Here is a 24182-nt window from a genome sequence, read left to right as displayed (position 1 = left end):
ATGATGATGTAACAATAGGGGTAATTGTGTTCCCACATAGGTCCAGCAGGGTTTCCCCCAGTGTATTACAAGCCTGGCGGGCCACCAGGTTTTACTTGTGCCCCCACCATGCTTAGCATTACTGATTTATGTAAGTCTTTTTAAAATGTTTGCATTTTTTAATACTTTATATTTGGTGTTCAGGTATTTATCTCCCAATCTTTCAATAACACATAATTATCAAGTGACATTTTCAAATTTCCTGTCAACTTTAAACACTTTTTAACTCGAAAACACAACGGGCCGCTGGATGAATGACTGCCAAACGCCCAACCACTGGGCTTAGCAAGTTTTCTGGGGGAAACCTTGGCCAGGTAGATTTGGAAAATCCTCAGTTTCACGCAGACTTAAAAGTTTCAGCTCATCAAACAAAATTATAACATAAATAATCTGAGCAAATACAATAGTCAAACAATTGAGCCAAAAAGTAGGAGAAAGGGGAAAAATAGTTTATATGGTACTACAAATGATTTCAGTCAAGCTAGTCAAGATCCAACATGGTAGATGATTTCTAGGTTAATCTGGGTTCTCTGTTAGTTATTCTTGCTAACATTGTTCGAGTTAGGATTACAATCATACCAGACCAGCTAAGTCTGTACTATAAAACTCTGAGGTGAAATTAAAAAGCACTTGGATGGATAATAAATGTGTGCTTCCATGCTGTTTTCCAGAGGCTTACACAACCCCACAGGGCGACCACAGTCCTTCCCTTCTGGTTCCCCCCACCATGCCAATCGCCCAGTGTCCACTGTCCGGTGTGCCCACTTCCACACAGACTAAAAGCCGCCTGCTGACCCCTCTGTCTGGCCTAGATCAGCCCCAGGCCATGTTAAAGCTAGCTAAGGAATGCCCTCAGAGCACAAAGGCCTCCAACGGCTCTTCCGTGGGCCACACCCGGCTCCTGACGAAACAGGCGATCCCGGTGCCCAGCCTCGGCAGCGGCAAGCAGAAGAAGATCAGCCGCAGACGTGCAACGAACGGCTGGCGGCCTGTCGGCATCCCCACAGACAGGGAGGTCTTCGTTGCGGTAAGTTGCTTGCCTCTCGGGAGAAAAGTTTGTAAATCTTCCCACATTCTTCCTCTTTTGTAAAGTAAATTCTACGCGTTTGTAATGCCAGGGAGAAGATGAGGCTGCAATGCGGAGGTGTTACGAGGGAGTCGAGCGGGACGGCGAAGTGATCCGTATCAGAGACACTGTATTGCTGCGATCCGGTCCCAGGAAGAAGTCCCTGCCGTATGTTGCCAAGATATCAGCATTGTGGGAGGACCCCAAAACAGGTAAGAAGTCAGAACAGGTTATCCATAAATCACACAAAAACAGAGCAGAGACTTGTTCTAATCAGAATTACAATGTCAGGACACTGCGGCGGATAAAAAACAGTATAGGCCATGAGCCAAAAAGAACAACAACTCACATAAACGTATACAACCATGATGATGAACCCCATCTTGATGCAGTTGAACACTGTGAACAGGTGTGCTGGGATAGTGCACACCTGCACTATTCAGAAGACTTGTCTGGTCCACCAAATTCCCTTCATTTACTCTCATACACTTTGAAAAATATAGCTAAAAAACTCTTAACAATCCAAAAAAAGAGCGAATACATTTAAATATTCATATATCTCAATTTAGATCAGCTGACTGTGTCACATCTGTAAAGGGGTTCGTCTTTTATAGACAAATCTGACGGACAGAGGCGGAGATGACCGACCGGTTCAGTGATGTCCTGTGCGAGAATGTACGGCAGAGTGTGTTCAGCCGATATATGTGTGTTGGTCTTCCTCAGGAGAGCTGATGATGAGCCTTTTCTGGTACTACAGACCCGAGCACACCCAGGGAGGCCGAGATCCCAGAGCACACTGTGAGGTGAGGCGTTCGGCAGACTGCAGCTAGGAATTAATTTCTCCCAGTGGGACGGTGACGGCTGTGCAACCTGTTCTGTGCCACAAATACATCTATTGTTACGGGACGAGCTTAATGCAGTACATATTGTTTTTTTTAAGTGCTTCAATATACATTTTACAAGTAGCAGCGATATGGAGGAGAATGTTGCTTACACACAATAGCGTGGACAGTGGTTGTTGCTGCCTTCATTATCTTTGCCTCGGCAGCCTTGAGACTGTTGATAGCTCTTTGGTTCCTCAGCTTAACCACACTGCCACAAAAAAACAAAAAAAACCCGATGGTATCTCTTCGACCTCAGCCTTGGAGAAACCCTAGAACAAGGAGAGGGACAGTTTCACTCTCTTAAAATGTTTCCAGTGAAAGTCAGCGGCAGTGAGAGCTCACTGGAGCGTTTTTTTTTCTTCCTAACATGGTAAAACAAATACACCCCAACAAATCTCTCAGGAACAGTTGTAGTTTCCTTTCTGCTCACTGCTGCAAAGTGTTGCTGTTTCTTGTGTCGTCTTTCGGGGCACAGCGAAAAAAGAAAACACTTGTGGTGATGTGACGCTGTACACCCACTGTTGGTTTCAGAATGAGATTTTCGCCTCTCGGCATCAGGATGAAAATAGTGTGGCCTGCATAGAAGACAGATGCTACGTTCTCCCTCTAGCCCAGTACTGTCGGTGAGTAAAAAAAAACACTGACGAGTCATTTGTTCCACGTCGAATATCGGCGTCTCTTTCCTGCGACAGATTTGCTTTCACATCGTCTCGTCTCACTGTTTCGTTTGCAGATTTTGTGCCTTGGTGAAGCGGCGTGCCGAAGGCGCCCCACCTGGCAGGGCCAGCATGGTGCCCTTCCGGCCCGACTTCGCCCCTCCCTCCCACCGCTGCGTGCCCATGGACGTCGACCCCGAGCTGGTGTACCTCTGCCGGCACGTCTACGACTTCCGATACGGACGCATCTTGAAGAACCTGCAGTAGAGCGGGAGCCTCCCCCGTCTCTCCCCCGTCGTCGCACCTTTGAATCAGTCGTCGCAATCGTCCGCCTTCGCAGAGGAGGGGCAGCTGAAGGACTGAAGACCTCCACCTAACCCTCGTTCGTGATCAGTGTGAAAAGCGGGGTGACTGGGGGGGGGGGGGTTGCATGTACACATTATGAAGCACAGATCCCTTTAGTTACATTCTTAGAAGTTAGAATGTCGTAAGGAATCTCAGCTCAGTCAGAGAGCTAAACTCCATCCAGCCGCTCAGATTTTCCCCCACCTCGCCTTCCCAGCCAGAAATGCCGAGCACCAGGTCGAGCGGCGCGCCAGTCAGAACCGCGTCTCCTCCCCCTGAAGCACGTTAGCGCAACAATCATGTTTGTTTCGTTTGAGAGCCGCCGGCGCAGCGACGGTCCGGCACGCCACTCCGATGCTTCCAGGGAAACACGAGGCTGGCCCTGTCAGCTCCGCGTTAACGCCGCTCGACAGCGGTTTGACATTTAGGAGGCTTCTAGGTAATCAAACCAAGCAAGAAAGTAGCTTTAGATGAAGTGGAGCGGGTTTCTTTTGTTGTTGTTTTTTTTTCCTCCCGCTGAATTGAACATTTTCACATCGAGCAACTGATTGGGCTTGAGGGCAAAGATCACCTTGTATTCCTGATAACATATGGTTATTACTTATATGGTGAGAAAAAATCCCAGTCAGTCGAGTTTGTTAATCGACTGACTGAAGAAGAAGCGTGTTGTGCTTATTTGAGGTAAATAGCGAGACCACGCTGATATCAGGCTGCGCATGACGACCCATGTTTTGACTTTATGCACGTAATATAATAGACCAGAAAGCAGAAACAGTACCTTGCAAAAGTATTCATTCCCCTTAAGCATGTTCCTGTGTTACAAACCGCGGATTTTAATGTATTTCATGCCGGTTTTAATGCGTTAGACCAACACAAAGTTGCACATAATAGAAAAGCTGTCATGTAAATGTAATTTTTTTACTAACTAAAAAAACAGCAGCATTTACTCCTGGATGTTTGCTAATGTTTTTTTTTTTGTCACTTTTCCTTCTTTCCTTCATTTGTGGATCAGGTGACTTTCAGATGTGTTTGGAAAGCAATTTGTTGCAGGGCGTTGAATACAAATGGTCAACTTTTGAGATTTCGGTTGTGAGATAAATTTGACTTATTTGGCACTACTGCGTGTTGGTCTTCCACTTACAATCAACGTTAAGCACGTCTAAGTTTGTGGTTGTGACGAGACGTAAAATTTGCCAATACTTTTGCACCGTACTGTATTTCAGTTCATTTCCAGTCTCCACGTTTAGGGCAGTTTTTATGTCGCCAACTCTTGCCCGATTCCTAATTCCTGCAGCCCGTCCAGGAGGAACCAGAGGATGTGGCGCAAATTTCAACGCCCCGAGTCTCCGTCTCGTTGTCAGCACTTGTCCCCATGTTTTGTTGCACTAAAACCAATCCCTCATGAAAACATGCGATCACCTCTTTGTTTTGTGACGGAGCTGCTGAGACATTGGCGGGACGTGAAAGGCGGGGCTTACTGTAGCGCATTTGTTCGGGTGTTTTTATTGCGGAGGAGACCTTACGGATGTAACGGTTTGTGCAAACTGTTCGTTTTGATGACCAGAGACGAGTCGACCAACATGTTTGCCATGGCAACCTGACGCTCTTCGTACTGGATGAAATCAGAATGGATCCAGAGTCATTCCTTTCTCTTTTCCCCCTCACATATAATCCTATAAATACTCGGTATATATTTATGTATGTATTCACACTGTTAATGTGACTAGATGTGCAGAAGGCTTCAGGATTCAGTCCTGTCTTGCTGTGCAGGCAATCGTAGCACTGTGATAGATGTGTGACTGGACTGAAGGGGTGTTTCCATGCTTTCAGATGAAGCTTTTGCCGATTACAAACCACGCGCCCTCTCATTGCCTCCAAACCTGCCATTTTATTCCCCGTCGGCGTGCGTTCGAGTTCCAGCTGTAAAAGATCGCCACGCTCTGAAGCCATCTTTATCTCCCCCCCTCTTCTATTTGAAGCGCATCAAAACTAAATCAAACCCTACATCTCCTTCTTTTCCCCGCTGGAGTCTTCAAAAAGGACATGGATATAACTATACATTACAATTCCTCCTCCTCCTAAAGAATATTTTATTATGTCGATTTGCTAAGATGACACATGTAATATATTTTTTAGAATTACTATTTTTGAAGAATGAACTTAAAAAATCTTGACAAAGTATATGCATTGCTTTTCTTTTCTTTTTTTTGTCCCAGTAGATATCGGGTCGGTCTTGAGTCGATGTTTGACCAAACGAAAGAGAAATATAAGGAGAACATATCTAAACCCCAGGAAGCACGGGGCAATCTTTAAACAAGCAGACAGCCAATGCAGTGTAGAAATTATTATTATTTTTCCCTTGCAAGATCTGTAATAATTATATTTAAAGTATATTTAAACGGAGAAAACAATTGAATATATTAAGATGTCAGTTTTAAGTTATTTGGGACTAATTATGTAGATCCTGCATATTTGTGCTTCAGGATAGAAAGCAGTTTTTTTGTTTATTTGTAATCTTAGAAGCTTAACGAGGTTTAATAGCAGAAACGTAACCGTAGGTTGGCTTCGTTGAGACCAGAGCAATTTTCGCCGACAGAACCTTCGCTCTGGAGGAGCTCCGTTTGGTTCCCGAGTGGCTGAACGGAAACCAGACCGACTTTAACGGGGCAGTTCGGGACTTTTTCTAACTGAGGTTCTGTAAATGTTACGAGCAGTTCATATCTTGCGACTTTCAACCTATCCCTATCCCTTTAGGCGTGTAGTTTGGGAGAAGTGTCACCGGAGCTTTCATTGACAAGCTGAAGTCAAAATGAGACAAACGGGGGACAGGAAGTTCCTCTGAGGTCCTAAGCTGAAACCAGAAACCCTGGTGCAAAAGGTTAGATGTCACTTGCAAAAAATGTAAAGTATTATTGGATGTAGGCTGACAGTATTTCAAAACGGTTGCTCTTTAAACTCTACAAGGAGCATCTCTTTTTGTTTTGTTCAAGTTAATTGGTGGATTGGCATAGAGGAAACATTATGCTAACGTTAGCATAAATGATATCATTATCATGTTGGCTTTCCCTAGCTGGATGGCTAGCATTAACTCAGCCCATTCAGCAAGTCAGCTTTTGCTTTAAAGTCAAAATTAGCATTTAAGCTAATGCTAGCTTAATCATTAATCATAAAGATGTCTTTTTGCCCCCTAGTGGTCAGGCAAAGCAAGATTACAGATGCTGTCACACCAACGTCCCTTATCTGTTCGCCGGCCAGATGCAGGCGAGGAAAGCTCAGACAGCCATGTGCTCCCCTTACTAGTGCTGGCCAGCCTTGCAAAACGCATGGACTTAGATAGCCTGCTGTCATTCAATAACCTAATCAGCCACAGGCTATTTGCATGGAGACAGTTGTGTCCTTATTTCCATGACAACAAGGTTGAGCAAGCACTCAGGAATAAGAAGTTTCAGCGATCTATGATGTGAAACACTGAGTAACCTTCGCTGATGTGTGTGTGTGCGTGTGTGTGTGTGTGTGTTTGGGCGTGCGTGCGCGTGTTCACTCCATTAGACAAAAGCACCCGACCAACCTGTGAGATTCAGCTTTCTCTGTGGCCTGTATTGATGCTTATTGTTGGCATATATTTTGATATATTTGGAAAATGTGGGATATACAGTTTAGATATTTTTGAAGTAGAAAGAGTTATGTGTATCAGATCACTGTCACTTTGTCATGCTCTCTGAAGATCTCTTGGATTTTTTAAATTTTATTTTATTTGAAAGACTATATCATCCTAACTGATTTAATGTAATGTTGAGAGAATATTTATAAAATTTAAGTCCTTTGTGAAAACGGTGACTGCGTTGTTGTTTTTTTTCGCATGTTGCTTGTTGTTTAACCAACAGTCAGTTTGGCAGATCAGACCAAATGGTACCTTCTTTTAATTTATTCAATTTACTTTTATTTGAAAAAGCAAATCTGCTATTTGTAATTATCGGAACATGACTGTGGACGTAGACAGAAAAGGGAACCAAAGGTCACAGCATGAACATCAACAGGAAGTGGGTAAGTTTCCTTCCAATCAGTTGTAATAATGATCGTGTCCACGTGAGGGCAGTAGTGAGACATTGGCAGCAGATGGCTGTTTAATTCTCTCCTGACCTCCCAACAGCCTGAGCAGTTCATTAGTTAGACTTAATAATACAACTAGACACGCCCTTTGACCTGAGATGGCTCCAAACACACGTTTCTATGTTCAGACTAAAATGTCTAGGCTCTTATGATGCTGTTTTATTAAGGTATAGCTAAAAGAAAGAAGTCATTGTGAACTGGACGAAGACACGGTTTTCACAAAAATTATGTGTAAAAACTCATGCTCTATGAAGATCCTAGTGTTGTTTTTTTTCTCCAGAGAACATTAGTTCAAAACAATAAAAATCAGGGAACACGGCAGACAGGTGAAGAGGTTTAAAGGGTTGATGAAACAAGATCCCAAGCTTTGACTACGTCACAGTGCGCTGTTAAATCCTTCATATGAAGATTGAAAGCAGAATGGCAAAACTGTAAGCCATCATCTGACTCTTGTCAAAATGGCAGGCTCGTGTTGTCTGAATATTTCCCGACGAAACCGTATTCTGTCAGCACAGATTGTGAGCTGACTTAACAGGAAGTCTGATGATGAGAAATGATGACTGGGGAGAACGGACTTTCATCACAGCGGATGAGAAAACGTGAGCGTGTTAGGACGCCAAGACTTTATTGGATTAGACTCAATAATACAAAGATGAACGTGTTTGTTTCTCATTTAAAGTTTCTCATTCGTTCTTATGACTTACGACTTCCTTCGTGAAACCAGAAAGCCTCGATGCATCAGCAAACGGACACATCTGCTGGAGAAAGAATCAATCCAATAAACTGCAAAATAGACACAAAAAAAAAACTTGTCTCACACCAGGGTGGGGGGTAAACCTAATCGCCTAACTAGCTTTTCATCTCGCACTGTTTCTTTCCCCTGTCAGTCGACAGTAATTACAACATCCGGCTTATTGTCCTCCTGATGACTGTAATTAATCAAATTCTGCTCCCTAATCTCTGGATCTCGTCATCCTTACAGTAGGCCCAGGCTGACCGCGCCGGATGGCGGCCTTGTGTAAGCTCTTTTTGGAGGAGTGTGTGACTGTGTGCTTGTCGGAAACTTTGCATGCAACAGCAGATTCTCCAGCCTCACTCTGCCACGTTTCATTTTTCCGTCAGAAGAATGCTGTTCTTCAGGACGGAGGTCAGGACCCCTCGGCGCCTCCTTGAACTGGCGGTTGTGTGTTTGCACCTGGAGCTCTTGACGGGAGAGTTTGTTTTGTCATTCCCACCAACATTTTCCACCTACTAAGAAAATAAAGACTCTTGCACACTCCTATCCTCCCTTTGAGCTTCAGGTGGATTAACAGGTCTGTAATCTGTCCTTTGAGTGACATCACCCTGTGCTCATACTCCTTACAGGATATTAGGGGGAAGCAGGAGGTGGGAACCACTGCTGGACTCTGGAAGGTGAATCAGCTCTCCGGGGAAGTTCAGACCAAAATAATCTTGCATCCTCAGTCAGGGACATGCAGGCAATCATAGCAGAAGAGGACGCCAGCATGGAGGAGCTGGACGACCACAACCTGCAGATGGAGGAGACGGCCCAGGGCCTGCTGAGGACACCTTCGCTGAAGGAGAGCTATCACAGCGACACTGATTTCATGACAGGTAAAGACTGAGAGGGTTTGAGGGAATTCAGATCCGTCAGATAAATCAAACCCGTTTGGTTCCTTCCCCTGCGCCTCCGTGGAAGGACGTGAGGTCAGTCGCTTCGGTTTGTTTCCAGGATCGTCAAAGAGAGCAAGAGACGGCGTATTCATACTGACAAAAGTTGCACGCTCATGTGGCCAGAAGCTTTCATTTTGGTTTATTGCACTTGTGATTCTTCAGAGGGAAAAAAGGAGGAGGAATCAAGTAGGACACGTGGGTTTTAAAAGGTGAAAAGTGAAATGCTCAAATCTCCTGAAATTCAAGTCCTCAGCAGAGCGGATTGAACACTTCTACTTTGAATATGGTTAATCATATTATTTGTTCCCTGCATATTGATTTATTTCAGCAGGAACCCTAAAACACCTGATATTTTCATACTCTGCATATTAATTCGTTGATGATAAGTCTCGTCTCATGTGCCACGCCCAGCTAAAGAAACTATGTCAGATGAGATGACTTTGAAACATGTCCAGGATTTGCATATCAGTGAAATGATAAATGAAGGATGCTTTCGCAAAAATGCCTACGTCTGTTTTTTTTTGTTTTTTTTGCAAAGCTGATGTGGGAAGACAGATGTTCTGTCATTTAAATGACACCATCTGCAAACAGGGATTAAAACACTCACTATGTCTCCGTTTTAAAGGAAATCCACATGTACAAATGTTTACATGTAAGTTTACATGTGCAGTAATTGCGTTTGCAGGAAATGCACCCGAGACGCCCGACTATATACTATTTGTTGCTGAGTTATAGGGCAGAGTTTGAGCTCGGGGGTTCACTAATTCTCTTTTACAGCAGCAGGATTATTGTGCTATTCTAATCCCAATCCCATATGGAGAGTATGGACGTGGCACGAGGATGAAGTCACGGCCAGGACAGGAACAGACACAGGAGATCACGGGCCAGCAGAGGATCACAGCCCTCAGTGAGAGGCAGATTACTGCTGGCTGAATGCTTTAGTAATTATATGTGAAGTCCTCATATGCAGCAGGTTATTACTAGGAGGAAAAAGTTCTGTCCAAAGAGTGGCACCAAGAGGGTGGATAGAAAGACTTCTAACATTTAGGATAATATGATCTAACATCTGACCCTTCATATTTCTCATTATTCATGCAGTAATTAAATTTCTTCAGTTAGCAATGAACCATGACTGTTTATGCACACACGACTTTATTCAAGTGTTATTGTGCTACTGCTGTTGTTATTTTTGAATATTTCTTTTATGTACAAATTATTTATTGGATTAAAAAAAATCCAGTTGTAGCACTTTGTCAGAGTTTAGATGTTTGCTTTGAACTTGGAAATCTTAGCGGATTTTTAGCTAACACTTTTAGCTAGCTTTTTAGCTAACTTTATGGGTTGTTTTTTTTTTAGATAATTTACATTTATCTCTTTATTACTCTTGTAAGCATATGCTCTTAAAATAATCCAAACTTTTATCCAGTTACTGTAACTATGCATCCAATAATTTATTTTAGTGTTAGTATTCAGCTTTCTGTTTAAACATCAAATAGCTACTTTAGCTAAACAACCTTCAGGGCGTCCCTGACCGAGTTTCCAGATGTAGTTTTTGTCAAACTAAACTTTCTGTTTAATTATGTCAAACTTTTTTATAGCACCTTGATAAATACAAACATTTTTCCAAAACTACTAAGAAAATATTCTTACTACAAGCCTGCGTCACATTAATATTGACAAGCTTACATTTTTCACTTGGAAAAGTAACTGAAAGGTCCACGTTTTACGAAGCTGATATTATAAAACTTTGTGTTAGGTGCGGGACATAATAATAATAATAATAATAATAATAATAATAATAATAATAATAATAATAATAATAATTTACACTGGAGACATAACTTGTTATGATTTTGTATAACATATTGGCTGTTCAGTAGTCACAGATTCAGCTGTTCGCAGCCTACACCTGTTCTGTAGAGGATATTTTTAAATGAAAGAAAATGCGTGGTGCAAAGCTTCCTGGATGCCACCAGGTGGCGTTTGCAAAGCAGCCAATCCAGGAGCGCCAATAATTTTTTCTTGGTGCTGATTGGCTGTATCCATAAGTACGGAAATATGGGAGACTGAAGATTTTACATTCAGCAGCCGTGCTAACACCGCGTCCACTGTGTGTATAAATGCAAATTAAGGTATATTTGGTATGTGAGCTATTAAAACATTTATGAATTTTAACTATTTGTCAGCTGCTAAGCCTAATGGATACTGGGGGTCCATTGTAGTAGTTAGTGTGGCCACAGGACAATTAGCCCACCTGAGTTCTCTTCACACTACTGGAATACAGTTAATTTGGGTTTGATCATCACGTTGTCCTCTTCATCACAATCTAGATGCACTTAGTTTGAAAATAATTTATAAGAAAAATATCTTGTAAATCACCACCCCAAGCACCGGGTGGTCTTTGTTACAAAGTTTGAGAACTTTGGTGATTGGTGGATTTGCTACTGTTTAGCAACTGTGGATAAAACCTAGCCCTGATTCAGATCATTGTGAAAAATCACAATGAAAAAGGAATTATGCTTCCTTTTTTTTACCCAAATCAGTGAGAACATGCTCTAGTCTACATGTTTATGTTGATCCCCTTCATGACCATGCAATGTCACAAAAACCTTTGTGACGTGAAATCTCAAGTTGTTTACATCTCTGCAATGTACCTTCAGGTCTAGCTCTGATGTTTCTACTTTGTCCCTCCCTCATATAGTGACATGGGATTATCTGTGTGGGCGGGGTCAAAGAGATTAACTTTGGGATTGGGATTAACATTGTACTCTCCACTCCCATGCACACACGCCCACACACACACCATCAGACTCATGCAAATCTGTGTACTCATGGGCAGGGACAATTCAGGTCGAATTGGATGACTTCTTAGTTTTTAAGCATTACCAACCCCCACCTTTATAAACACACATCCTTAGCTGGAGGCTTAACGCCTCACCAAATCACCATCGAGTCCTAGACTGAGCCAGGCACCGGGACGGCGGTACCCTCCTTTAGCTGTAGCGACAGTCGGATGCTAGAACCTGAAAACTGTACAAGCCGCAATCTGTGAATGCCACAAGACTGGAGTGGGAGAGATGAGACCGTAGTGGGTAAACGATAAGATGGAGGCGCAACAGGGCGGCAGAGGAGTGCAGAGGACTGAGAGGGTTTGTTCGAGAGAGGAGAAAAAGAGGAGGAGGACATCTGGGCTGGTTGAGGACAGAGCCAGCGGTCAGCAGAGATACCCCAGCTTCTCATCGGCATCCAGCAGCTCATATGGTACCCGCCTCTGACTTGAGCAACAATTTGTAGCAGAAAAATGACGGCGGTGGAAAGAAATTTTGCTTGATGTTATTGTTGCTTCCGTGCTGCTGAGTGTTGACAGTGTTGAGGAGCTGTACAGTTCAAAAATTAAGGGATTTTACGTCTTAAACCTTTTTCATTATGGATCTTTTTTTGGCAAAGTAATTTGGTAAAGTCTTCAGGATAAATTCTGCAAGTTTGAATTTTATTTTGGTCAAACAGACGTTTTGCATGCTGTCAAATGTTCTTTCTAATGCGGTCGCTATCTTGTCTTGCTATGTGAGATATAACAAATGATAGAGAATGCGTGAATCTCATTCAGCCAGTTTAAAGATTGCTCACTCTCTGGGCGTCCAATCTTGCGTTCATCTTCCTGATTTCACCTTGGTCCCTCTCAGACGACCGCAGCTCGGCAGCCAGCGGCCTGGACGTGGCCGACCGGCTCACCTACCTGGAGCAGAGGATGCAGATGCAGGAGGATGAGATCCAGCTGCTGAAGTTGGCGCTGGCTGACGTCCTCAAGAGGCTCAACATTTCTGAAGAGCACCAGGCAGCTGCCGCCGCAGGAAGGAGAGCTCCGGGCGCCAAAGGTGAGCAGAGATGTGTGTTTGGTCTTTAAGATGAAGGCTTTAAAGGTTGCCATCTATTGACAAACTGTTGTGGGACTGAACCGCACTGAGCTCTAGTTTTCAAAGCATGTATTTGGAAGCTCATAATCCCATTTTAAAAGGATTCCTACATTTTCCCATGATTAAAGAATGGGTTTCTTCCCTGCTTTTTTAAAAAACGTTCCTGAAATATTAAGTGTCCACTATTGAAAACCCATGACTTCAACTTCTGTCTCTTTAAGACCCTCTCTCCATAAAAGCCTCAAATTGCCCTGCTCATCCAATACATTGGAACAGTTCGGGACCAATGTTTAAACCTACATACCATGCATAAAATAAGACACGACATCTCTTTACCTCCTGTGCAGTGCCGAAAGTTTATACATGTTGATGCAAAAATGTGTACTTTTGTCTGTATTTGTAACTAGATCATGGTAGAAATAGTGTTAAAGTTTGAGCAAAGTTTCTCTAAAACAATGTTTCTCTATGCTGCAATAAACACTTATAATCAATAGTAATGATTGCAACTTATTGGGGAAAGTTGAAAACTGAAAGTAATCCACATTTAAATCAATCGTCTATAAATGTTTGCCAAACTTATCCAGGCATCATTTTGAAATATGACACACTAGAGGTGTCTTGTCACATTTTTTGTCATTTCTTGTTCTTTTTTATGCACAAAATACACATGGACATTTTGTAACTTTTTTTTTTAAATACCGTAATCAGTTGCGGATTGCTTTTCATCACTCATTTTCAAGAAGTGTACTGCATCATTTTTCTTATGTTATACATTTGCCCTCGAGGTCTCTTTGAGGGCAAATGTACAAATACCTGCAAACTATTTATCTTTAATGTGAAATCGAAAAATGAATAATTATCCCTCACTGACAACCTGTGATGTCCGTGTCTCCGCAGCCAGGCCCGTCTCCCTGGCTTTGCCCCCCAGAACCTCCACGGCGACTTCCAGCTCCACTTCCCTCAAAAAGAGCTCCACAGTGCCCTCCAGCGCCACGGCGAGGAATTACAGCCCCGCGCCGCCACCTCTGAGGTAAAGCTGCTCATTTCCTCCCCTTCAGAGCAGCACGATGCAGATGATGAACACAATTAGAGCAGAGAGAGGAAGCTGCAACATACATCACTGATTCGAAAGCGCCCCAATCAGAGTGAGGCTTCGTTCTTCATTATGGAAGGTGCAATCAGCAGACACCCTTCATTATCTCAGAGACACCGCACACGGAGGCTCGGTGATTATCCCCTACGCTGGCCTTTAATTCCAAGCAGCAACCTCTTCCTCTCAATTACCTTTCAAGCGATACTGACATTAGATAGTGTTAGTCAGAAAAGCCTGATGGCCTCTCTCCGCGGTACCTTAATCTGCTGTCGCCGTATCTGTGCTGTTCTGGAATAATTACACAGAGAGAGGTAAATCTCCACTCAATTAAGGCTTTCAGTGTCTAATTACGATGGAAAAAAAAAAAGAGAGAAAAAACTTATTAGCAACCACAAATTGATTTCATCCCCTCTTCTTGGGATTTCACGTCACTTCTTCTTTTCTGTTGGACTTTTCTGTCTGTTCTCTCCAGCGGTGTGAAGAGCCCGCCAGGCGGTGCGAAGGACAGTCCGTGTAAGATCACCAAGCCGCGGCCCGCGTCTGCAGCCTCGGTCTGCAAGAAAGTTCCTGAAGAGTAAGAGAGTATCAGTCATTGTGAGGTCATGTAACTTGAGTTGCAGCCACATATGTCTTACGGCAAGCGCAGGGCTTTGCAAAAGTGCTACTTAAAACTTTCTCATACTTTGTCAGGTTGCACCCACAAACTTCAGTGCATTTTGTTAGGATTTTTAGATCAAGTCAAAGTAGCGTTCGATTGTGAAAAGGGAGGAAAAGGATACATTGTTAGCACAAAATATTTTCTACAAATAAGAATCTGAAGAGTGTGGAGTGCAGGGGAGACAGTAAATCTAAGTAAGTGAGGGGGAAAGGAGAACTGATCAATCTTTTGTCCTAGAGGCTCTGAACACAGCAACCTCTGGACTTGTGCTATCAGTTCACTCCAGACATTTCACATTGTTTCCTAAAAGTACATCTTTGGAAACTTTGCATCATTTTCTGTCCACCATTTTCTTCCCTCTTCTTAAATTTGTTGTTGGCTCTTCCTGTAACAGATGCGTCTATGAGACAATATTTAATCAGGTTTATTTATTTATTTTTTCTGGTATTCTCAGTTCTTTTCACCAATTTTCTCGTTTATTCCTCATTTTTCTGTCAACACACCAGAAGCAACAAATCCAGTGAGCCCGCCGTGAGCGTAGGTAAGGAAACACTCCTGTGTGCTTTTAATTGTCTGATCAGGGAAAAAAAACAATAAAATGACAGCGCCGCTGGACAAATAGAGGAAAAATTGACTCAAAAGACATGTCACAGAATTAACGACGTTTCTGTGTCTGTGGCGTTTTGGTGCAGGAACAAGGCGGGTGACGCATTGCAAAGGTAGGCTTTGTCTCTTGGAGCAAAAAGACTTTGGTTTAGAAGAAAACGCCATAGTTAACAGAACTGTGTGTGAGCTCTTCTTTTTGTTTTTCATTTTTTTGGTCACATCATACCATAACTGTGTGCACCATCACCCCATTTCTTGCGTCCATTTCTGTCTCTCTTCTTCCCCATTTTCTCTCTCTCGCCGCCTGGAATGTCCCTTTTTTTCCCCTGTCTGTTCTCTGCGTCTCCTCGCCACATTTCACCACTTCACTTAGTGACTATGCAGATCTACCTGAGTCCTCTTGCAAGAAAGACTGGGTCTTCTGAGAAGGCCAAGTTGGCGTCTGTGGTGCCCGCCTACAGGGGGCCCGTGGCCGGCCCCGGGCCCCCGCTGACCAAGAGGGGCGGCCAGCCGCAGAAGAAGAAGTCAACCCCGTCCTTCACCTTGAGCCTCCAGAAAACCGTAACGGGCCAGAGCTCAGCGCAGGAAACGTCCAGCTACATCAGCCCGGTCAAGTCGCCCAGCCAGTACTTTCAGATTTGCTACTGACGCAGACAGACACTCCAAACTCGTCTTGAAAGAGGTTCACGCTGATTAGAGATTTCAGTTTTCAAAATCTGTCGGCATTTTTATGGCAATCTCCTTGCAAGTGAGTTAATAAAACTCCTAAAGAGGCTCACCAAACCACTTACCTGTAACTAACCCATCTGACTGCATCAAGTATCGTGATTTATGTTTATTTCTTTTGAACATTTTCTGCCTTTTTAGTTTCCTTGCATACCACATCCTAGCGATAGCTTTACTGGTGCTTAGGTCTGTGCATCGTTTTCCTGAACTTCTGCCTCCTCTATGAGAGCACTCTCAGTGACGTACATGAGGAAGCAACTTATTGTCAAGACGACTGGATTATCTGTGTGCGCCGATGTCTTTTTTTTGTTGTTGCGTGTTTGATGTTAGTTTCCACCTCAAAATGTCTGTTCTTACTCAGAAAAGACAATAAAAAGTGTTGATCTCTGTGTGAGGTGTTTCCGCAGTGTCTTTTTATTACCGCGGACAGGTGTTAAGAGATAATGCTTCTACATGTTGATGTTCCCGCTAAAGCCTTTAGGTTTTTTTTGCCCCGATTTTCCCTTTAATCTTACAACGTCCTGCAGTGTGTGGTGTGTTACGTGGTGGTGTGTTGAATATGCCCGATCTAAAATCGGGCATATTTAACATTGTCTCTCCACTATTATCTCAGCCTGTAGGGTTTCTCTGACTGGGAGCGAGGATGCATCCTGTTGAACTTAAGAACGGAGGGGAATCCCAAACAGTTGACATGGCAACTGAGAGTCCAGTGGACATCAGAGGTGATATGTGGAAATGTTTATTACTATATGTAAAGGTCAGTTTATATATGTTTATTATACACTGCCTGGCCAAAAAAAAAGTCGCCACCTGGATTTAACTAAGCAAATAGGTACAAGCCTCCTATTGGATAAGTACTGCATAGGCGATTATCTTTCAGCTGGCAACAAGTTATTTAACCCCAGCTGATGCAATGAGTAACTCCTCATTTCTTAAACAACCATGGCAAAAGACACATCCTGTGGTCGTGGAAAAGACGTTAGTCTGTTTAAGAAGGGTCAAATCATTGGCATGCATCAAGCAGAGAAAACATCTAAGGAGATTGCAGAAACTACTAGAATTGGGTTAAGAACTGTCCAACGCATCATTAAAAACTGGAAGGATGGTGGGGAACCATCGTCTTCCAGGAAGAAATGTGGCCGGAAAAAAATCCTGAATGATCGTGATCGGCGATTACTTAAACGTTTGGTCAAATCAAATCGAAGAAAAACAACAGCAGAACTCAGGAGTATGTTTAATTGTGAACGCAAAAGCATTTCCACACGCACAATGCGAAGGGAACTCCAGGCGTTGGGATTGAACAGCTGTGTAGCCGTAAGAAAACCTCTAATCAGTAAGGCTAACCAGAAAAAAAGGCTTCAGTTTGCTAGGGAGAATAAAGATTGGACTCTGGAGGAATGGAAGAGGGTCATGTGGTCTGATGAGTCCAGATTTACCCTGTTCCAGAGTGATGGGCGCATCAGGGTAAGAAGAGAGGCAGGTGAAGTGATGCACCCATCATGCCTAGTGCCTACTGTACAAGCCTGTGGGGGCAGTGCTATGATCTGGGGTTGCTGCAGTTGGTCAGGTCTAGGTTCAGCAACATTGTGTGCCCAAAGAAATAAGGTCAGCTGACTACCTGAATATACTGAATGACCAGGTTATTCCATCAATGGATTTTGTCTTCCCAAATGGAACGGGCATATTCCAAGATGACAATGCCAGGATTCATCGGGCTCACATTGTGAAAGAGTGGTTCAGGGAGCATGAGACATCTTTTTCACACATGGATTGGCCACCACAGAGTCCAGACCTTAACCCCATTGAGAATCTTTGGGATGTGCTGGAGAAGGCTTTGCGCAGTGGTCAGACTCTCCCATCATCAATACAAGATCTTGGTGAAAGATTAATGCAACACTGGATGGAAATAAATCTTGTGACACTGCAGAAGCTTATTGAAACAATGCCACAGCGAATGCGGGCTGTAATCAAAGCTAAAGGCGGTCCAACAAAATATTAGAGAGTGGGACCATTTTTTGGTGGCGACTTTTTTTTGGGCCAGGCAGTGTATGTGGTTATGTTTATTGAGTTAAAAATGTTTACTACGAAAAAACATAACTCGCCTCCAAATCATAGTGCAGCAAATAGAGCGGCTGCTCCCGCCATCTTTTATCAAACGCCTTTTCTATTTGTTTCGTCTTTTATCGCTTAAAATGAGTCCACAAACTATCACTGCTGCTTCTACATTGTCATCCGTGTTTGATTATTCTAAATTCACGTTTGGTTTGTTGGGGGGGTTTACTGGATTTTCTTCTGGAATCAGGATGTTCATGAGTGGAATCGGTTCTTGCGTGGTGTGTTGCTCCTGCCGTGTATCTGGACACACGAACCGATCGAACCTGTTGGACTTTTATCGGCTCTGTGGTCACAGAGGTTTGGTAAATCGGCCGACAATCCTTAAATCGTGCCGTGTGCTTGGTCTCTAGAAGCAGTTTGAAGCTTCATTGCCTCATTAACGAGCCGGTCACCATATGAAGGGCTTGGAATGTGGGAATCACCTACTGGGATAAAACCATTCTCCTGTCTCTTCTCTGGGCTTTTCAAACTTTCCAAAGACATCTGACCTGTTTCTTACTCATGTTGCTGCTTGTGGCTCAATGTTGGCGCAAGACGTAACCGAGAGAATCCGGTTAAAGGATTTTCAAAATAAAAGATCCTCCAGACTCAAATAATGCAGAAATCGGAAATATGTAATTATTTCTTGCGCGGCCCGGTACCAATTGGTCCACGGACCGGTACCGGTCCGTGGCCCGGGGGTTGGGCACCACTGTCGTAGAGAGCCTGATGAAATGTGTCACAGTGACTCGACTAAATAAACAGAAAACAAAAGCCTACTCGATGTATATCTGGTGACTTTTAAAGCAGGATTGCTCGGCACAATAGCCGGCTGAACAAGCCAATAAGGCCTTCGGAAATTATGCACAGTAACGTATGATCAGCCGAATCAAAACAAAGGACGAATAAACGAGAAAGAGTTTCCCACCAAATAAAGCTGGAATTAAAATCTTTTCGTATAATGGAAAATCACACTTTTTCCCAGAGTAAACCTGTCCTACGTTGGCTTTAGTAAGAAGTTTATAATTCATCCTTGAAGTACATCAAGTTAGAAAGAAAGACAATGAGAAAAAACTTAAAGACAGAATCCTGATCCATAGCAGAGATAAAAATCTAAAAAAATATTTAATAAATATGATTGATTGATTCAACAGACTCGTGGTCCGCACAGGCATACAAAAACAAAGAGACATCATTCACAACAGCAACAAATAATAAAAAAACATATACTAGACATCCACACCAGTGTTTCCACAAAGGCCAATGCCAGCTTAATGCACTGGCAGGATATGACAACATTACATCTAAAAATATTTTTCTATTTAAAAATAAATGAATAAATAAATAAATGCTGAAACCAATTGATTATTTTAAATACACTGAAATTGATATTTTTATAGTATGATTATCTAGCCAAGGAGGACTAGCATGCCCCCTCTACCACCTATTGATGGCGCCACCACTTTCATGCAGTTCCTCCGTCGGCGGAGAGAGGGCGCTTCCGTGCAACACAAACCCACCCTGCCATGAATATTTCAGACGCTGAGCTCCTTTTGCCCCCTCCCACCACCACCACTTCACCACACCCTCACCCTCCCGTCTCCATCCATCCAGCCTCCCTCCCAGCGGTCGGAGGCAGGGAAAGATGGCACCTCAGAAGCCTCTGTCAGCCACTCCGCCCGGCTTCTTGTCTCTGGGAAAGCGGCGCGCCTCCCTCTGAGAAATGGCTCCCACCGACCGAGCAGCCCTCCTGACACACGCCCGCACCATGAGCCGTCATTTCTAGGAGAAAACCCGTGGAGATCCGCGCAGAGCCGTTTCTCCCCACACACACACCCTGACATCCTCCAACATCTGTGCACACGCTGCGCTCCTCTTCTCCGCTTCTGTTCAAAGCAACCAGACGTGCGCGGCCGTTGTTGGATTTTTCATCTTTATTACTACTATTATTATTTTTAGAGGTTAAAATAACGACTCAGAGAACTTGAAACAGAGGAACATAATTCAGTCGGACAGCGGCGGAAGATGAGGTAAGGAGCTACAATTCAGCTGCACAGACATCAAATATTGTTTGGATTGTTTTGCAACATAAATCAGATGAAATCTACGCGGAAACATATTTGCGGTTCATTCCGAGGCCTGTCTTCCTCGCCACAGGTGCATCACCGGAATTTATTGATCAGCACATCGACCTTTTAGCCAACAGAAAATAGTAACAAGCTGGAGATTTTTCTTTTTCTTTTTTAAATGCTACTGTTATTATTAACATGAGATCAGCTGTCATTGTGTGTCACATGGAGGCTGTCTGCACACAGAAACCCATTAATATCGTGGAAATCAGACAGCACGTGCAGATTGCTCTCGGGTTGCTTACATGCACGCCCATTTTTCATTTCATAGCTTTGCAAAAGCAGTCGCCAGCGCTTCTAATCAACTTAAAAATAAAAATAAAAAAAAGAAAAAAGAAAAGAAACATATGCGCATGCATGGACTCTTTACACACCTCCCAGGCTGGCAGCCAATCACCTCGGAGTATACTCCTCTGTGCACGGAGACACCTCTGTCTCTGGGATGCAAGCGCTGGGTTTACTGGTTGCCAGTGAGAACCTATCAGCTGGAATGTAACTGGGAGCCAAATTCTCCACCCAATCAGCTGCAGTGCTGCTGCGCGGACGTTGGGTGGGGCTGAAGAGCTTAGCTGCGAAGGAGTCACCACCACGAGGGGTAGAATAATTAGGAAGGAACTGTTTAATCGGTGTTTAGTTGTGCAGAGGCGTATTTTTGAAACCTAAACTCGGAAGGCTAAAGGTCATGGATGAAGTATCATATGCCTCGCGAGAAATATCCACACCTCTGGAATCTTCTCACATTTTAGAAAACTCATAAGTGGGAAGTGAAAGGAAAATAATTCATCCATCCGTCGTCTGTATCAGGGGTGTCAAACTCATTTTCCATGTGAATATTCTCAAAAGGGGCCGGTTGTGGCAGAATGTATTGATAAAACCCATCAACAAATTGCTAATTGTTGCTCATCTTTCTCCGTGCAGCAGGCCGCTGTGATTTATGGCAGTCCTGCACTACATGCAGATGTTCTCTAGGTGGCAACACCGACTGCGCCTCCCAACAAAACACAGGCAGCTTCATGTGGGTCATCTGAACTCCTGCTAGTTTGAGGTGCCAGGCTTTATTTCGTCGTAGCTGGCGTCTATATGTCGGCGTTTTACAGTGTTTTGCTATTTAATACGACTCTGACTTTATACCTTAAGTTGTTGAGTATTTTCCATAAACTCCAAGTAAATTAAATGAATTATGTTGTAGTAGTTTAAATAGTTAGTATTCTGCTGCAGTTATACAGGCCTTTTTCTCTTCTGACCACATGTGACACTTTTTGAGCAGTAAACAAACTCTTTGTCTTTATCTTTCATAAATTTGTATTTATTGACAAAGTGTCGCACAAAGGTTTTCAGGTGTGTTTCTTTTTTAACTAACCAAGATAAAAAAAAAACGCGTTTGGTTTTAGTTAGCCGAGCTTCCTCCCCGCCGTGGCCTCCGCCTCTCATTGTCGATGCCCCCAAATGGTTTCATTCTGGGTGGTTTCATGAAGCTTTAAAAGCAAAGTGTGAAATGTATTGAGCCGGTTTCAATGGTGGTGCTTGATGCGTATCGACGGAAGCAGTTGGTGGTATCTGTGTGTGTGTGTGTGTGAGTGTGACCTACTGCCCAGCGACCATAATTGGTAAGTGTTTGCTGAATTGATATCGGACCTGTTCTGAAAGACAGCCTGGCCTGCGCTCTGTAGAGATGCACAAAGTACCAGTGAAGTAGGATGACTGGGAAGAGAGTGAAAAATGATGTGGCGTGGATTAAGGAAAAATAAGAATGATAATAATAATAATATGAAAAGTGTGACACTCATTTGTATTATGTCCTCCACATCATATCCACAAATGAAATACGGTGAGATCAACATCCCTCAGATGTTTGACCATTAATGAATAAACAGCATTATGTTCTACTTAGTGTTGTTTCTTCACATAAAATACCAATACAATCAAAATTTGTGGTTAGTATGTGGCAAAATGTGAACAATAATTGTTGCAGGAAATATTGCCGTTTGTCTCGATATTCGCCAGTAGAAATCAGATTTCTCACTCAGAGATGCAAATAAGTTTTGCGTCAAACTTTATTTATTTGACATGTTGAATATTCATTTTAAAAAGTATTAACTCAGTGTTCAGTCATGGAGGTGATATAATGACTCACAACATATCTCCACTGTTAATTTAGATAGATCAATAGCTAGCTAGCTAGCACTAGCTAGAATGTATCTAGCTAGTTAGCTATCAAGTTAGCTAGCTATGTAGATAGATCCTCAGGAAAATTGTCATCTTCGTCTCCCATACAGCACTCTTATGTCACTCTTAGACATTTAAAAAACATTTAAAACTTTAAACACTTTTAGTTTTACTGTTAATTAAGAACTGTTTGTGAAAGATAATCAGGCCAAACTGTGTCAGATGTCCTATTTCTGTGCTTTCTCTCTGATGCCTGGGCATGAATCTGAAGCTACAACACACCTGTGAGTCACATCAGACACATTTGTCCAAAATCAGTCTGGCATGTACCCAAAAATAGAGAAGGATGCCTCACATTACCCTGCATCCGGCGGCAGGCGTGTGTGTGTGTGTGGGGGTGTGTGTGTGCAGGTGTACACATACACGTGATGAAAACGTCTCATTTTGGCTGATAGCAAGCAGCCTAGTTTGTGAGTCATAATTAAGCATGCTGAGGCATCCAGAGGCAAGCTGATCAACACAAGTGTGTGTGTGTGTTGTGATGTTTGAAGAGGGATAATCAAATCTTTGTGAATGAGAGGGAAAGCTCTCCCACCTCCTTTGCAGCAATCTCCCCTCTTTGGTTGTGTGGTGTAATTATTTAAAAAAGCACACGTCTCGTCCGAGTCGCAGAGTTTATATTCGCTCGCACTCGCGTTCAGTCCCGAGGCGCGACGTGAAGAGTGTGTGTGACAGAAATTGTCATCATCATTTAATCCGCCTCTTCCTCCTCATCACTTTGCTTACGGGTGGATTCACAGAGATGAAGGGATGAAAGGCAGATTACGTCATGTCGAATTGCATGGAACCTGAACAAAATAACAGTCCGTTGTTTAATTCATATTTTGTGTTTATTGGGATTTTAATTTAGAGCCTGAAGGCCCAGTCACAGCCTGGAGTTAGAAGATGCTTCAGTTTTGCTGGTTAACTGTGTTAACCAGTTCTTGTCTATTCCATCGAGAGCAGCTGGAGGTAGTTAAGAATATTTGATCAAATCAGCCAGAACAACATCTAGAGATGTGAAATATAATGTTTTTTGACACTACTTTCTACCAAAGAGGATCGCTATTGTCAGATAGGATTAGTCCCTCTACAGATTTCTTCCATTTCAGATAATCACGTTTATTTGAACGTCATGCCAGACTGAGTAAATTAAGTAAGGAGTTTTCCAATTGAAGATTTCATTTATTAAGAGAAAAAGAAACTACACACACCAACCTGCTCTTTTATGAAAAGCTATAAAATCTGCCTGTTTTTTTTAAATGATATTGGTATTGGTATTTTCTCAACCTATATAAAAAGAACCACAGACAACGTTACTTAGCTTTCAACCAAATTCTTGCAAGAATTGAGAAGGCACAGGGGATCGGCTCCTACAAGCCGACCTCCTTGCGTTCTGCCATCCTGCTGCAGAACTTGTCTTTTTATTAGCAGAGAAAGGGAGTGAATGGAAAGTGAGAGAGTGATCTTAACAAAAAGGAGGGCAACCCTGATAACAAGGAAGGGAAACAGAAGCTAAACTCTACACACAGACAATTAGAGGCAACTAAGGAGTATCTCAGGAAGGCCCCCTAAAGAAGCACCTGTGAAAACATGCTTGAGGTGAAAGAAAGGTTAGTTATGTCTTACACACAGTTTAACAAGTTCCTCCTCTCTGGGGTGAGAACACTAAACCTTAAAATATAAAACGCCTAGTAATATAAAACTACTAATGTAAGAAAGATAACAAAACATAATAATTCTAACAGATCCCTTCCCAAGTCCAGCCCCACAGGAACCACCACCGTGTTTCACAAGGAAGACGATGTTCTGTAGATTTGTATTTTTTCCTCCAAAACATGAGCAACGTTTCAGTCGGTCTCATCTAACCAAAGGACATTCTTCCAGTTTGCATAATCTCTCTCCAGGCTGTTGTTGCTATCCTTCAGTCTGACTTGTTGGAGGAGTCCAATCTCTGCAGGAGTCTCAATAGAAATTAAGAGT

At 43.0% G+C, this 24182-nt stretch overlaps 3 protein-coding genes across 5 annotated transcripts in view; all 3 read left to right on the top strand.

Moving 5' to 3' along the window:
* Positions 1-6823, top strand: part of LOC114158729 (bromo adjacent homology domain-containing 1 protein) — a 48339-nt gene extending 41516 nt beyond the window's left edge. For both annotated transcript variants that reach the window (XM_028040512.1, XM_028040511.1), the window contains exons 3-7: positions 711-1066; positions 1158-1317; positions 1829-1908; positions 2521-2612; positions 2723-6823. In XM_028040512.1, the coding sequence (XP_027896313.1) occupies positions 711-1066; positions 1158-1317; positions 1829-1908; positions 2521-2612; positions 2723-2912 (878 nt within the window). In that variant the 3' untranslated portion in view covers positions 2913-6823. The remainder of the gene's footprint in view (positions 1-710; positions 1067-1157; positions 1318-1828; positions 1909-2520; positions 2613-2722) is intronic.
* A 56-nt stretch (positions 6824-6879) lies between these two features.
* LOC114158730 (echinoderm microtubule-associated protein-like 1) lies at positions 6880-16165 on the top strand. Of its 2 annotated transcripts, none has more exons than XM_028040514.1 (7): positions 6880-8714; positions 12458-12649; positions 13586-13718; positions 14254-14355; positions 14946-14980; positions 15132-15158; positions 15419-16165. In XM_028040514.1, exons 1-7 carry the CDS (start codon positions 8573-8575, stop codon positions 15691-15693), a joined length of 906 nt encoding a protein of 301 aa, XP_027896315.1. In that variant the 5' UTR covers positions 6880-8572; the 3' UTR covers positions 15694-16165. The 2 variants fall into 2 exon arrangements, with proteins under 2 accessions (XP_027896315.1, XP_027896314.1); XM_028040513.1 differs by lacking the exon at positions 6880-8714 and adding an exon at positions 10565-12035.
* A 3281-nt stretch (positions 16166-19446) lies between these two features.
* Positions 19447-24182, top strand: part of evlb (Enah/Vasp-like b) — a 41804-nt gene continuing 37068 nt past the window's right edge. Inside the window, exon 1 of the mRNA XM_028039850.1 lies at positions 19447-19895. Coding sequence (XP_027895651.1) covers positions 19891-19895 — 5 coding nt within the window. The 5' untranslated portion in view covers positions 19447-19890. The remainder of the gene's footprint in view (positions 19896-24182) is intronic.

The sequence above is a fragment of the Xiphophorus couchianus genome, chromosome 15, assembly GCF_001444195.1.
Source record: "Xiphophorus couchianus chromosome 15, X_couchianus-1.0, whole genome shotgun sequence".
Lineage (NCBI taxonomy): Eukaryota > Metazoa > Chordata > Actinopteri > Cyprinodontiformes > Poeciliidae > Xiphophorus > Xiphophorus couchianus.
The sequence above is the reverse complement of the archived record's forward strand: the minus strand, read 5'-3'. Positions and strand labels throughout refer to the sequence as shown.

Coding starts and splice junctions, on each gene's coding strand:
- LOC114158730 (XM_028040513.1), top strand. CDS start 11,879: ATGGAGGCGCAACAGGGCGGCAGAGGAGTGCAGAGGACTGAGAGGGTT. Junction 12,036..12,457: donor GGCATCCAGCAGCTCATATG/GTACCCGCCTCT, acceptor GGTCCCTCTCAG/ACGACCGCAGCTCGGCAGCC. Junction 13,719..14,253: donor CCCGCGCCGCCACCTCTGAG/GTAAAGCTGCTC, acceptor TGTTCTCTCCAG/CGGTGTGAAGAGCCCGCCAG.